The sequence below is a fragment of the Sinocyclocheilus rhinocerous genome, unplaced genomic scaffold, assembly GCF_001515625.1.
Source record: "Sinocyclocheilus rhinocerous isolate Xijiao unplaced genomic scaffold, SAMN03320098_v1.1 scaffold298, whole genome shotgun sequence".
Taxonomy (NCBI): Eukaryota; Metazoa; Chordata; class Actinopteri; order Cypriniformes; family Cyprinidae; genus Sinocyclocheilus; species Sinocyclocheilus rhinocerous.
The window spans coordinates 21921-38212 of NW_015650702.1; the positions used below are offsets into that span (position 1 = coordinate 21921).

General features: G+C 36.9%; 1 protein-coding gene across 1 annotated transcript; it reads right to left on the bottom strand.

Annotated features, from left to right (window-relative positions):
• Nucleotides 1-6028: 6028 nt before the first annotated feature.
• LOC107712362 (tripartite motif-containing protein 16-like) lies at nt 6029-12228 on the bottom strand. Its single transcript, XM_016517588.1, has 7 exons — nt 11463-12228; nt 9839-9934; nt 9170-9403; nt 8598-8757; nt 7803-7859; nt 7447-7515; nt 6029-6957 (listed from the first exon to the last, which is right to left on the bottom strand). Exons 1-7 carry the CDS (start codon nt 12045-12047, stop codon nt 6437-6439), a joined length of 1722 nt encoding a protein of 573 aa, XP_016373074.1. The 5' UTR covers nt 12048-12228; the 3' UTR covers nt 6029-6436.
• Between the last annotated feature and the right edge of the window lie 4064 nt (nt 12229-16292).

Sequence of the window (16292 nt, forward strand, 5' to 3'; positions counted from 1 at the left end):
GCAGTCGTCACCTGTCTAATAAAACGCATAACATATTAAAGCGTCTTTGGTGTTTCCATGTTTTCTACAAAACAAAACCGGAAATCGAGGGGTTATGACGTCATTAGCAGGCGACACAATGACACTATGGAAACGGTCCATGTCACTAGTTAAAATTGCTTATTTCTCTGGATTTAAACATTCTTAGAAATATTTGGGATAGTGTAAGTACACAACAAGTCAGCAAAATATATAACACTGTTCTAGTGGTTTTTGGATATTTTAATTTAAAAAAATCTTACATATTGTGCCTTTAATGCAATTCATGAAATAGCAGAAATGTAAAGGCCAAACAATATAATTATTGGACGAAATTCACACAATCTAATTCAAGCCATTTTGGTTTATTAAACCAACATATGTAGTATTTGAGGTTGTCCTAAACATGATCCTAAAAGTGATTTCTAAAAAAGTTGTATTTCCTCTTATAGCCACACGAGGACACTAGTCATCTGCGTCTAATATCCGCCATGAAAGAAGCAAACTGTCCACAGCAGGTTGTTGTCTTTAAAAAGGTGTTTACAAAAATAACACGCCAAGGTGAAAAGCAGAAAGCAGGTTTACCAACTAAACCGGTAAGTTAACACAAAGTAAACTGTTAACCTCAACTATCCAACAGTAGTTTCTCCAAAAACCTCAGTAGCTTTAGTGTGGTAAAGTTGGTTTTATGTTGGACATTCGCCAAGCAAATTAAGGGACTGTCTCAAAAGTGCATGAAAATGATTAAAAAAAAAAAAAAGATATGCATCCCAAGATTCGAAAACATGCAAAGCAAATAAATTCAAATAAAATGTAAAGATGTGAATTAAGTGGGAAAACATTAATACATGATTTTAAGATGTGAATGGGAGATTCACTTTGAATTGTTACATTATTACATTGCATTACAACATTTTCTTTTAACTGGTAGAAACAGGAGTTGATATGGCATCTGTAATATATTCAGTAACACTTTTAGCACATCATACATGACTTTAATTTTGGAAATATGATTTTGTGTATTTTTGGTGAATTTTTCAAATATTCAAATCTATATAACTTCCTGGTCATGTGACCTGATGATGTCACACCAGTTGTGATATCTTCACACAATCCTGACACACATGTTCCACCTGTGATTTCCTTTTGGAATAATTTGTTTGGAAAAAAATCTGGTCTCTACAGCAAAAATTCTTTCTCACAAACAAAGTTAAAGAAATTTCTTTTAAGCTCATACACAGGTTCTACCCTGTAAAGAAGTTTATACAAAGATTTAAATCTGACATTGAGCTTACATGCTCTTTTTGTTCGAATTCTGAAGAAACTGTGGTACACTTATTTTGGTCATGTCACTACACTCAGAAGTTTTGGGATGATATTGGTGTGTTTGTCAAGTGTAAGATTTTGCCAGGCTTCTCAGTACATATGAAAAACATTATATTTGGGTATTATGACTCCGACCCCTCAAACAAAAATATCTGTTTTGTTATTAATTTAATTTTTTTCCTAAGCAAATTTCACATTCACAAATGCAAATTTTCCAACTGTAAACCTGTCTTCTCTGTCTTCCTAAAATAAATGGAAAATTATTTGAATGTAATTTCAGTATCTAATACTAAGAAAGCTATAAGGACTGTTAGGATTTGCTCTGCCTTTGATCTCTTCATGTGATCATGTGTAGATGATGGCCCTCTTATCTTTATTTTTATTTTATTTATTTATTTATTTTATTATTTTTTGTGCTTTGTTTCCATTTTATTTTTGTGGTTGATATTATGTGATGTATGCTTATTCTTCTGTATGTTCCCGTTCTTTGCAATAAAAAAAAAAACATGAAAAAAATCAAAAATCCTGACACACATCATACATCACTTGGATTTTGGAAATATGATTTTGTGTATTTTTAGTGAATTTATCAAATATTTAAATCTATATAACTTCCTGGTCATGTGACCCCAAGATCATGGTCATGTGTGTACACACACACACACACACACACACACACAGTGGTGGCTAAAATTATTAGAACACTAGTATTTCCAGCAGTTAAAAAATGGTTTTAAGTCAGTTGTTTCAATCTTTTGCTGTGTGTTAGTGGGAAATATCAGTTTACATTTCTAAACATTAATTTTGCCATTAATTGTAATAATCCAGTGAGATTTTGGTCTGACAGCAGCCAGTGCTCCACACAGAGATCTGATCTGATCATCATCCAGTCTGTCTGGAATGACATGAGGAAACAGAACAAAATGAGACAGACTAAATCCAGAAGAATTGAGGCAAAATCTCCAAGATGCTTCAAGAAACCTACCTGCAAAGCTACAGTACTTTTAAAAGTTTTAGGCACTTGTGTAAAAATGCTGTAAAATGAGAATGCTGTCAAAAATAATGTCATATAAAGAAGTTTATACAAAGATTTAAATCTGACATTGAGCTTACATGCTCTTTTTGTTCGAATTCTGAAGAAACTGTGGTACACTTATTTTGGTCATGTCACTACACTCAGAAGTTTTGGGATGATATTGGTGTGTTTGTCAAGTGTAAGATTTTGCCAGGCTTCTCAGTACATATGAGAAACATTATATTTGGGTATTATGGTTCAGACCCCACAAACGAAAATAACTGTTTTGTTATTAATTAAATTTTTTTCCTAAGCAAATTTCACATTCACAAATGCAAATTTTCCAACTGTAAACCTGTCTTCTCTGTCTTCCTAAAATAAATGGAAAATTATTTGAATGTAATTTCAGTATCTAATACTAAGAAAGCTATAAGGACTGTTAGGATTTGCTCTGCCTTTGATCTCTTCATGTGATCATGTGTAGATGATGGCCCTCTTATCTTTATCTTTATTTTATTCTTTTTGTGATTTGTTTCCATTTTATTTTTGTGGTTGATATTATGTGATGTATGCTTATTCTTCTGTATGTTCCCGTTCTCTGCAAAAAAAAACAAAAAAAACAGCAGTCAACGTCGTGCAGGTGGTGCCATTTTGAATCTCGGCCAGCAGGCGGCAACAGAGTCAGTCAGGCGCAGCCGCACTGCGACTCATCACCAGCGAGTAACGGACAGCAGCACAGAGAGCGCAGGAGAGCAATGGAGCTGTGAAAGACCTCTTCATCAGCGAGTGAGTCACTGTACCACACTGACATTATTACCAGAGATTAAACGTTTTAGAGAGGTTTAGATCAGTGCCGGGTTACAGTACAGCAATTATTGTTTATTCTGTGCAGCTAACGAGTTAGCTCGTAGCTCATAATGCCTGCGTCCTAGTGAGCCGCCTACATAGACATCATGTTTGGGCGTCTGAGGATCTTTACGAATCAGCAGGGATTTTGGTGCGCTGCGACTCGGTAGTATTTTGGGACACCATCGGCGCTATTTAGAAAACTCGTTGGTTTTGAGACACAATCCATGATTCTTTGACGTATGTTGAGTGATAAAGGTCATCTGATGATATCGTATCCAGAAATAATGCTGTCTAGGTAGGTAGCTGTCTAGTTTGCTATATGATGGTTGACTGTATACTGTAGGCAGCGCAACATTTGGTGTGACCATCCTTTGTGTTTAAAGCAGCTTTTGCCCCTCGATGCACTTGCGCATAGTTTTTCAGGTAGCTTTGCAGGACCTACCTTGAAGCATCTTGGAGACGTTGCCACAGTTCTTCTGGATTTAGTCTGTCTCAGTTTGTTCTGTTTCTTCATGTCATTCCAGACAGACTGGATGATGGTGAGATCAGATCTCTGTGTGGAGCACTGGCTGTTGTCAGACCAAAATCTCACTGGATTATTACAATTAATGGCAAAATGAACGTTTTGAAATGTAAACTGATATTTCCTACTGACACACTACAGCAAAAGATAGAAATAACTGACTTAAAACCATTTTTTTAGCTGGTGAAAATACTAGTGTTCTAATAATTGGATGAGAATAGTTTAAGAGTGAGGAGTTGGGGTGGAGGAGGGATGCCGGAACGGGGGGACAGACGTAAGTTGGCTGTATATACAGTGGTGGCCAAAATTATTAGAACTCTAGTATTTTCATTAGCTAAAAATGGTTTTAAGTCAGTTATTTCTATCTTTTGCTGTAGTGTGTCAGTAGGAAATATCAGTTTACATTTCAAAACATGCCATTAATTGTAATAATCCAGTGAGATTTTGGTCTGACAGCAGCCAGTGCTCCACACAGAGATCTGATCTGATCATCATCCAGTCTGTCTGGAATGACATGAAGAAACAGAACAAAATGAGACAGACTAAATCCAGAAGAACTGAGGCAAAATCTCCAAGATGCTTCAAGAAACCTACCTGCAAAGCTACAGTACTGTTAAAACACCACAGCAAAAGATAGAAATAACTGAACCATTTTTTTATCTGCTGAAAATACTAGTGTTCTAATAATTTTGATTGAAAAAAAAAAAAACTATTTTAAAACAACCAAAGGCATATTTCCACAAACAACTGCATGAGAGTTGTTTGACAAATGTGTATGATTATAATACAGTGGGTGTTGAAATATGAGGTCACATGACTAGAAAGTTATATAAATTTGAATATTTTAAAAATCCATAAAAAATTAAATGTCTAAAATCCAAGTTTTTACTATGTGTTTGAGGATTGAAGATATTACAACTGGTGTGACATCTTGGGGTCACATGACCAGGAAGTTATATAGATTTGAATATTTGAAAAATCCATAAAAAATAGACAAAATTACATTTCTAAAATCCAAGTTTTTTATTATGTGTGTGAGGATTGTGTGAAGATATTACAACTGGTGTGACATCTTGGGGTCACATGACCAGGAAGTTATATAGATTTAAATATTCGAGAAATTCACTAAAAAATACACAAAATCATATTTCCAAAATCCAAGTGATGTATGATGTGTGTCAGGATTGTGTGAAGATATTTCAACTGGTGTGACATCATCAGGCCACATGACCAGGAAGTGATATAGATTTGAATATTTGATAAATGTATAATAGATGCACAAAATATATATATTTTTAATCTAAGTTGTGTACTATATGCTGCATGTATATATAAATACATTGTATGTGATTTGAGCTTTTTCAATAAAACAACAACATAGTTAAATAAATTTATTTCATTAAGACATGCAGTTTACTTACATATTTATAACAGATATAATAATCATTTAAAAGTTAAAAATCATCTTAATCTATTCTTAATCTATTTGCCAACATAAACTACACATGTAAAAGCATCATGGTTTTAGTGTTTTTTATGGAATAATGCACATATTTAACCAAGTTTATTGTGGATTTTGCACTATTGAGACACTCCCTAACTTGACGTGCGCAAGCGGAGATTGTTGGGAGGACTTTTTCACTTCAGAGGTTTAAAACAATTACATCATCGAGTAATATTATTATTAATTTTGATATTATGCTTTTAAATGTGATCTGAACGATATACAGCATCCATGACTAGGCCTATTATGCGATTACAAATAAATTAATGCTGAAGTAAAGATCGAATGTCTAACGAATGTCCAACATAAAACCAACTTTACCGCACTAGTTGCTTTCAGGGTTTGTTAGTAAACATAACAACGCCACTAAAAGTTTCAAGGAGTAGCTCACACAAAAATTAAAAATGGAAAAAGTAACGCTTTAGAAAGTGTGTCAGAAATCGTACCATTCTGGGCGAGTTCTTTTTCAATCATAAACTTTCATGTGTTTGATTCGTTCATATTTGTTCATGGTATGATGCATTAGGCTTACTTAACTCCTGCAGTTTACATACAAATACTTTCACCCCAGAATGTTTATTTAAGCAACATAAAAAAAACTTCTTGTCAAAATAAATGACTTATTTTTCCTGCCAATATATGTCATATGTAATTATATTTTCTTTCTCACTTTCTTACCAATAACATTTGAGCATCCAGTAGTAACACCCACTCCAAACAACAGAACAACAAAAACAGCATTTTTTTTTTGTTCTTCATAGTGTTAACTAAGATTTTTTATTTTTTTTGTTCAGCAGCAAAAACACAAGACTATATTCACTAAAAGATATGACCACATTTATTTAATGAGAGACCAGTATGTATAACAACTTTAAAACTTTATTGAAATATGAAGAAGCAATTGATGAGTAATGTTGCTTTATAATGTCTTTTGGATACACACATGTTGAGAATTCCATATAATATTAACATTTTTCTTTAGCCTTTATTTAAGAGAACATTTATATTGTTTGCACATAGAATCATTACTAAAAAGTTATTTAATTCTTCCAGAACCTGCAAAAATTGAGACGACAGCTGACAAATGGCATTCAGCATAAAAGACAGAGTTAAAAAATATATAAAATCATAGAAAAAAAGAGCAAAAATGTATCTCCTTCACTTCAGATTCTTCATGAAAAGCACACATTTCATGTAGTGTTCATTTTAATTGGCAGATCTTGACTGATGTTCCTACCCCAAACCCAGGATAGAGGGGCTCAGTAAATGTGGTCTCGAAACGATACAGACGTGTCATGGTCTCACTAATACTATAGAACGCCAACACCCCTGCAGAGTGGTCCAGAAAGACCCCTATTCTCGAAGAGTGAGGGCCGCTAACAGCCTTGTCTACCCTGTTGTGCCAGGCCGAGTACCCTGTGTCAGAGCAGAGGAGGCTCCAGGACTTATCGTTGTAGCCTAGCAAGCACAGGGAGCCTTTACCCTTACGGCTAATGTCCCGATAGGCCACTCCGATCGAGAATTCCCCACTCCACTCAATTTCCCAGTAGAAGCGGCCACCTGACAGAGCTTCACGACACAGCACCTGGGCAAAGCTATCAAAGCGATCTTGGTTGTCTGAGTATGGCTGCGGGTCTCTGGTTCTAATCACCTTTCTGTTTCCTTCAGATAAGTACAGCTCCTTATGCGCCGTGTGTGGGTCTAGTCTCAGCTGACAGTAGTCTGGAAACACAAAAGGTAAAAGTTGCTTTTAACAGATCTTTGTATACCTGTCTCTGTATGTTTTCAAATATCTACATCTAATAATGAAAGAAAAAATTATTTGGACTAGGAACAATATTAAAATTCTGGGTAATACAACTAAGCTGATGAATAATTTCATGTTGTGGCTGACAACTAATAAATGGCTGATATCAATTTCGTCCAAAATAAACTGAAAACGCTGACAACTATGATCAGTCAAGTTATAAATGCCAGTCAATTTAGGCATCACAAGCCATCAAAAATGTGCATTTTGAGAAATAGATATTTATTTTAAGATTAATTTAAGATAATATGTAATTCCATTATTAGTGTTTTTAAAGATTAACTTTAGGTGTTAAATGTAAAAATGGATAAAATGAGCATAAGAAATAAATGTCCAGTATATTTTTAATATCTACCGATGACCAATATTTGAGTATTTAAATATCAGGATTTCTAGATACTTACATTTCAGAAATTCAGATCTGCTCCTGGGTTCTGCAGGAGGTGCACTGTCCACTGTATGAACTTCTTTAACTTACCACAGGAAGGAATTAAATGTACATTTTAAAATATATTCAAGTAGAAACAGTTCATTTACTTTTTAATAATATTTTACAATATTACTATTTTTCATTTTTATCAAAGAAATGCAGCTTTGTTGAGTATAAGAGAGATCTTATACAGACCCCAAACTTTTAAACAGTTAGTTTTCTCATGCATGTTTTACATATTGCCATTTTTAGACTGTTTATAGCTTATATTTGCACCACCCATATGTGATCAGTGTAAATCAATATACAGTGTAAGTAAATTTGTGTTACCTCTGGTAGTTTTCTCTTTGGTGCGATTCTCCACAGTGTACACTGGTACTTCATTCACTGTTATAAAACGTACACGTCAGGAAAACTTTATTTGCAATACATTTCTTAAACAAGAAATGCTAGATTTGTGCCAGCAGATCTAAGTAAGGCACTAAATCCTGTTGTTTCAAATTCTATTAATAGAATTTGCGCGAACTACTTCAGAATAGCTCTTTTGTTTATCATTTGAACTTTGCTCAGTGAATTGGAAATGAAGTGGAGGAACTCTAAGCCCTGTTTACACTCTACATGCAATCACATGACTTCCTTGCTAACTTGAGAATGTACTGTAAAGTGCACTCGGTACTACGAACTACTTCATCCAATCAGAATAGCTCTTTTGTTTATCATTTGAACTTTGCTCAGTGAATTGGAAATGAAGTGGAGGAACTCTAAGCCCTGTTTACACTCTACATGCAATCACATGACTTCCTTGCTAACTTGAGAATGTACTGTAAAGTGCACTCGGTACTAAAAGGCTTGGCTTTTCAGAGTTAAAGACTGATCTGTTTAATTGTTGGTTATTTCTTTAGGACTTCAAATTATTTTACAGCTGGCCCAGAAATTATACATTTTGATATACTGTAACAAAAGTGCACAATGTGGCTCTTTAGAGAGAAACTAAGTTCAGCTGTACACTTTACTGTCCAAGTTCATATAAAATATAGAGGGCAGTGTGTTCAGAACAGCAAGCAAGGGCAAATTTACCCGACAACTATGCCTGTATCTGATGTACGGTGCATTGTGTGCTCTGACCTGATTTTGAGATCTTTCTCAGTTCGTCTCTGCCCAGCTCCTCTAGCTTCTCTTTGATCTCAGCCACAGCTTTCCTGGCTGCACTGAAGGAGAAGTCTGGGTTCAGAGACACTCTGGGTATGAAGCCGTCATCAGTCGGAGTGCAAAGATAATTGAAGTTCTGTTTAAAAATAGAGAAATCTCAGTGCATAAAATGTAGAGTATAATATTGCAAGCCTCGATTACTAAAGGGTAACTCTGTTAATCTAAATGTATTTTAAACTTTCATGTGATAAGGAGAATCTTACAGTCATTTTTTTTTGTTTTGATGCCAAAAAGTTTGAAAATTCTTTTTGATGCCTTGTGTGGGACCCCCTTCCTAACATATAATATAGTATATAAGGTCCCATTTTTACTGCATAAGGGGAAAAAACATGATATTATGTAAACTTAAATAAGTAGCTTTTGTGTGGATATTGTAAGCAAATGAAAAAAGTTTTTTTTCCTCAAAATTTTTTACAGACCCCCTAGAACCCTCTTTGTCCACCTGGGGATCCTCAGATTCTATTTGGAAAACTCCTGTTCTTAAGTACCTGTAAGAAGTGGATGTGATCCTCAGTGCTGTAAAGCTGTTTAAGTCCAGTCTCTTTCTTCTTCAGTTCATCTATCTCCTGCTCCAGTCGCTCCATCAGCCCCTCCGCCTGACTGAATGCAGCCCTCTCATTGATGTTGATCAGTTTGGTGACCTCTGACCTCATCCTCTCAATGGACGTGATCATCTCATCAAACATCTTCTTGCTTTCGGTCATTGCCCTTTGTGCGGAGCTCTGCGGTAAAAAGGAGTCAAGTTTAAGAGTGTCAGTTCATTGTCCATTCATTCAGTAGGAAACTGTTTATGTCTCTTCGTTTTCGATTTTGCAAGAATAACTGGATAAGCTTTACAACTCAGAAAAATTACTCAAACTGCTGCTGCAGTTAACAAAAAACCATGTATCAGAATGTATCTAGAAGACTAGCATTGGATTATCTCATAAAGAACAAAAGAACAATTATGGCCACTTTCAAGGACTGTTTGCGTTCCCAGATTGAAACAGTTGCACACTGACTTAACAGATAAACGTTCTTGTGCCATTTCACCTTTGCCCAGATAAAGCAGTGTATTCGGTTGTTCTTATTTGGTCTAATATATTATGGTGTGACTTTGATATGAGCAGTGATAATAAAATGAACTGTTACAAATTACAATTGAATCTAAAACATACTTTGAGAGAATCCACCGCTGTCTTCAGTTCCTCCAGTTCTTTGGTCCTCTGCTGGCATTTTTGTTTGATCTCTGCCTGGGACACTCCAAGAAGCTTCTGTCCATGAAATAAGAGAAAACATACCTTAGTCTCTATTGACAGATTAAATTAGAATACAAACATTGTTATGTTATTGATGGCCAACTTTGATAATTCAGTGGATGTACAGCTATATAATACAACACTTCCTCTCATGTCACAGATCTTCATGTATGTTAATTCTATGTTACGCTTTTTCCTAGAATTGGAAGAGCCTGCTTCACATGGATGCCTTTATCTTTGAAAAGAGAGGGGAATGTTAATCACGCCAGGAATGTAAAACTAGCTGGGTCTGTTCGCCGGAGAAACATTTCAAGGTGCACACGCTCGATTCTTTAGGGTAAGAGAAGGGGGGCTTCAGAGCAACCCCTTGCCAAGCTCACCGAACCATTCTTCAAGATAAGCTTGAAGGAATGTGGAGAATCTGGGGAGGGGGTGAATAAAAGTGTGTGTGTAGTGTGTGCCATGGGACATGAGGGCTTAAATCTGGGATTCCCTACATTTAACCGAACAAACAAACCATTCGCAATTAGTGCCTGCGATAAGTATTAGATTACAGATATAATTACTGTATCTAAAGAGCACCCATGACAGTTCAGTCAAAACAGTACAAAAACGCAAACTGCTGTGCTCCCTGTTATTAAGCTTGTTCAGTACTGATGAATTGAAGGAAAAGCTTTGAAATCTTAAACCTTTGAAGGTCTTCTTTCTATTCAGAGCTCCAGAGTATTGATGGATCAGTAAACATCTGACCAGTATCTATAAATAGTTTTGGTGAGATGTTTGTTATTACTGTCCTAATAGTTATTTCATACAGTGACTCAAGTCGTTTTTCAAGTGAAACTCAAGTTTGAAGAGGCGGTTGTCAACATTTCTTTCAGCTATACTCATCTGCTGAGGTTTATGATGACTTTGGGTCAAGGTGCAAAAAGCAGTGTGCGATTTTTCTCACTCGTAGCGCGGGGGGAGGTTGAGGATGGTCTGTAAGCTCCCGCCTGATTTTCTTGAGTTCACATTCCTTGCCTCTCCCTACACCAGAATCCAGACCTGCCCATCTCCTATTGCTCATAACAGTTTTTTTTACTCTCACAAAAACAAATCTTCTCAGAAAGGTGGCCAGTTTAGGACAGTGATTAAATCAAGTAACCTCTGAGTTGTCCATTGTAAGGGAACACACCCTTTTTGTGACTCCTATAGTTTGGGAGTTGTATTGGAAAACTATATCTGGATGAAAGTTTCACTAACCTCACTCCCTTTCTATCCATTTAATCATCATCTCCTCCCTTTCTTTTCCATATTTCCTCATTAGTTTTTATGTAATGATCTGGACCAGCGTGTTTGCGATAACACAGAACCGGTTATACGGTGTATCTTCATGGCTTCTTGGCAGCTTATTTTGAAGAAAACCTCTCTTATACAATCTCAAGAACATTTCTTGTTCATTAATATAATCATATACATAAACAAATTCAACTTGTAACCCCACAGCCACTCTACCCCATAGCCTCTCCTAGTAAAGTTTACTCAAGCAGAACATTTTCCTTACCTGTTTTTCACCCCTTTCTGCTTCGGCTGAGACTATGTCGTGTCCCTTATGCTCGCTGACAGTACAGAGGGCGCAAATACACATCTGGTCGGTACGACAGAACAACTCCAGGCTCTTCTGGTGCTGAGGGCAGATCTTACGGTCCAGGTTCCCCAGCTCATCCACCAGTTTGTGCCTCTTGAAGGTGGCAGACTCATAGTGGGGCTTCAGGTGCTTTTCGCAGTAAGAGGCGAGGCAGTTGAGGCAGGACTTGACAGCCTTGAGCTTTTTTCCAGTGCAGAAGTCACAAGGAACATCGCTAGGGCCAGCATAGCTTCCATTCATTGGAGGTGTTAAGTTCAAGCCGGTCTTCTTGATCTTCTCTGCAACTTTGGTGAGAGTGGCGTTCGGCCTCAGCACAGGTCTCTGGGTGAACGTGATCCGACACTGGGGACAGATGTAGATGCCAGTGTAATCAGCCTCGTTCCAGTAGCCACTGATACAGTCCATGCAGAAGCTGTGACCGCACGGGATCGCCACGGGGTCCCTCAGGAACTCCGTACACAGAGGGCAGCTGAAGTAGTCTGGAGACATTTGCTCAGTCATATTTTCTCACCTTATTCAAAAACCAAGAGTCTGAAATGTTTCCAAAAGAGAAAAAGGAGCCAAACGCCGCCTGGCTGGTGTTTTACTACAGACAGCCTTGGGTTTCTGAATTCCACAGGTTATTAATTAAAGGAAGCAAAGCCCTCCTCTTTGTACTGAGGGAGTGTGTTGGCGAGAGAGAGGAAGGGAGGGAGACAGAGAGAGAGAGAGAGAGAGAGAGAGAGATTAGAGCACTACCCAGCTCTGATAAACAGGTTGAGCCAGGAGTCTTGAGAGAGAGAGAGAGAGAGAGAGAGAGAGGGTGAGGGAGGGGCAAGAGGTGGAGTGAAAGACATTAAAGGAAAAAAGGTACAGTTCAGAATGAATGAATTGTAGTACAAAGCAGGGGCATCCAGGATGAAACTTAACATGAAAAGCTCTGTTTCACACACATAAACTGCTTATCCATTAGCTGAAGGACATTTGCATCAGTTACTTTAAAACCACAGTCGGTTAATAATTGGCCTTTCTTGTTTGGCTTTGATATGTTGCAAAGCTTGTTTTTTCATGCTTGCTTACTCTCTTGCTTTTATTCTTTAAATATTATTGGGTTCAATGCTTACTGCAGCTGAGTTTAGTTAAATAATGTTTCTTCTGATATTACAATTTTTAGATTTAATATTACAATTTTGCTTATTTAACTTTTTAGACATATTTCCTTCTGTAGCACACCTATTTGGTATATATAATATGACATATAAAGTTCTCACTGTAAAATTTATTGCATTGAAACCGGCTTTTTTTACAATACAAGGGCATGTGGTACTCCGCTCACTGCACTAAACAAACAGTAGTAACTGTTAGTGTGTGAGGTGTGTGAGGTGAGTTGATCTGAATGTATGAACTAAGGCCAGTTGAACTGGATTGGGTGCTGCAGACTTGAAAATATGTCATCAGTTTGTTTTTCGATGGGTGCGGCAAAAAAAAAAAAAAAAGAATGAACAGTATTTAGTTTTTTTTAGCATATTTCAAACCTGTAGAATTTTCAAATTTCAAGTTTTCAGAATAGTTTGTGCAGATATTTGCACACTGTTATTGCTTTGGCACTGTCTTGGCATACTACTAGATTTATTTGCGTTGTTAATTGTCACTAACAATACAGGCACACTTTGTATGTCCCAGAAGCAATACAAAGAGTTCCAGGACATTAAATATGAAGACATAAAATTAAAATGCAATTAAAATGAACCTGCAGTTTATGAAAAGTGTGCAATATATGATGTGAGCATGAGTCACTCACCGCTTTTGAATGCTGTGCGGCACTTTCACAGATACAACTTTGAAACAGAAAGGGCAAAATTGGCAAAAAAACATGAGTATAATTTTATAAAAATTACAATTAATAAATCATATACAGGGTAATAAAAAAACTAGAATGTCTTAAAGGGATAGTTCACCCGAAAATGAAACTTCTGTCATCATTGACTCACACTCATGTTGTTCCAAACCTGACAGACTATCTTCTGTGGATCAAACAAGAAGACATTTTGAAGAATGTTGGTAACCAATAACAGTTTTGGTGACCTTTGACTTGTATGTTTTATGTTTACATTTTTCAAAACATTTGTAATTTTTTTTTTACTATTTTTGGCAAACTATCCCTTTATACTTTCAGACAGTATTAAGACCCATTTTACGGATACTGGACATTTTGTCAGAAGTTTTTTAACTTATCTGTAAAATTGTCTTTGTTTTCCTTTAGGAGGGTTTGATTGAAGATGGTAGACCCCCACCCAACACCCCCTAATGATTTACACCTTGGTCTCAAGTGCTGTATACATTAAGAGTCTCAGAGTTAGTTTCACCTATTTTTCTACTAAATATCCTGTGAATCTGTAGGGGGCAGGGCATGAAAGTACTTGGGCTAAGTTTTCGTAGGACGTGATATGCCATGTGACTTCTGTCACCACCTGCAGACTCACCTGCAGTGCTGATGTTATGCAACCAGCAACTTATTAGCTCATGCCAAAGAGATTCCTTCTGTGACTGTGAAGCTTTTTCTGACTCTTTTTCCTGGAAGTGTTTTGGGTTGTGTGGGAGAAATCCAACTTGTGGTTGAAACTTTCAAGGAAAACACATTAAATGTGGCTGGTTTCTTTTTAATTATTGACATATTTTTGTGTATTTCTGCTTTAGCCATTGGTCCAGCCAGAGCCCAGATGACGCCACACTGAAAGAAACCAACACCTATTACATTTTGATTGGTTACACAAGGTCCTGCCATCAAGCTCTGACCCAGGCACAAATCTTGCATCACTTCATAAATAGTTTCACCTCTCTCCTTATATGGTTTGCTCTCTGATAAGCTAGTTTCTCTTACCCTTTTCCCAGAGTTGAATAGATTCCAGAAGTTACAGTGCAAGGTATAGGCTGTGATTACTCATTAACTCAAAAAGCTAGCATGCTAGTTTAGGCCTCTAATTGCAAATCTGACACCAGCTGCAGCATGATTTTAAAATGAAGGAACTGGCCTATTCATGGACTGTTGGCCCTCATATTGTTCTCATGGTCTTCATAGTTCTTAAAGAGGAAATGTTGTAAACCGTACAAAAGAAATGAGTTCCTTTAACACAACCTTTATTGTTCTCCACACCCTCATGTTGACCCGGCCGAGTTCACGTTGGTTCACGAGGGAGCTTTTTCCTATTGAAGGAGCTGCATACTTGACTAAGCCTGCCAGAGGTTTCGTGTTTCCTTGTGTATATTAAGGGTCAAAGGACAAGTTTCATTAAACTACCTGATTAAGGGGTGTGTGGCTGTTGGAGGGTGACAGAGTAAGTCCAGAGAGTGAGTGTTCATAGGTGCGTGTTGTTATTGTAAAAACCAAGGGGTTGCCTCTGTCCATCTGATTGGTCAGTGCATGGAGTGCGTGGAAACAAGGCATTTACAAGTGCTTCCTATGAACAATGGTCACCTTTGTGAGTCTTGTTGGCTGAAAGGCAGAGAGAGCTGTGTGTGTGTGTGTGTGTGTGGGTGGGGTGGGGGTGTATGTGTTTGGCTGCTCACCTGGCGTATTGCCAAATAAAATTAAACAGGCTGTGCAGAACGAAATTCTCAAAAAGCACAAAGGAAGATCAGCACTCAAAGGAAAGCATGCAGGGAGCTTCAATAGTGCATTAAAAGCAATAGTAATTTAGCTTCATGTGAGTTCACTGCTGGCACTGATAAATTTGCCTTTGCTTGACCCTGAAGGAATATATGGGTAAGTGATTGTATATTAGCACATGATAACTGAAATTATGTCTAAAGCCGAAATATTGCTTTTCTTCTTTTGCTTGCTGTAAAATTCTTATCACTATGCTGATGTACAAAAGGTTTGTGAAATACAGTCTGAGTAGGCTGAACGTCCAGCTCTTTCTCAACAAATAAGAGACAAACGATAAATTGTCAGTCACTCTATTGTTGTGATACACTTACGTCTACATGTTTCTTTACAAATGTGTCACTGTGGCATGACAGGCAGTTTCTGTTAGAGAGATCAGGAAGGACCAGATCATAAATACTCTACATGCAGTACAGTGTACATTGACCACACCACCCTATTTTGTGAGATATATTATAGGAAAAATAATTTTATATTAGAAAAGCCTTTCAGGATTTTTACATTTTTAAAAGTATTTTTAACAAATGTGATTATAACTTTTGAAAAGATTTGAAACACTGCATGGAAAAACAGTGATAGACTATTCTTAAAGTGACCTATCATAACCTATTGTTCTAAGGTTTATTTTAAGACTGCAAATGATCTCTGTCATAAAGTTCCAGTTATCAATCGATCAGCTATTTTCAGCTGAGCACCTTTAGAACTATGACTTAACACCACAATATGATCACTGACACAGATGATCCAGAGTCAGACACGTCATTAGATTGGCTGCAGACTCTCCTGCACTGTCAGGCCACATGTCCTGCTGAAGTCTGGATATTCTCTCCAACAGTGGAAACTTTCACCTTTGCAGGCCTCTCTTGCTGTTATCTCACTTATCAGGTCTGGGTGCATTCAGGCCAACATTTTTACTCTCGCTGTTGAAACTTACAAGCTGACTGCCATCTTAAGTAAGAATAATCTTAAGTGTTAGTTTGAGATGGGCATACAATAAATGTCCATTTGAGTACTTGATTTTGGATATTATCAAATTATGTACAATTTCCAAAACACATAAAATGGAAGTTAGAGTAAAATTAAACAATCGGCTTTGGTCAAAT

Bases quoted from the DNA above. Each gene is read 5' to 3' on its own strand.
- LOC107712362 (XM_016517588.1), bottom strand. From the start codon at position 12,047: ATGACTGAGCAAATGTCTCCAGACTACTTCAGCTGCCCTCTGTGTACG. The intron at 9,935-11,462 runs GTAAGGAAAATG...TTTCATGGACAG, and splicing joins CAGAAAGGGGTGAAAAACAG to AAGCTTCTTGGAGTGTCCCA. The intron at 8,758-9,169 runs GTACTTAAGAAC...ATTTTTAAACAG, and splicing joins ATCACATCCACTTCTTACAG to AACTTCAATTATCTTTGCAC.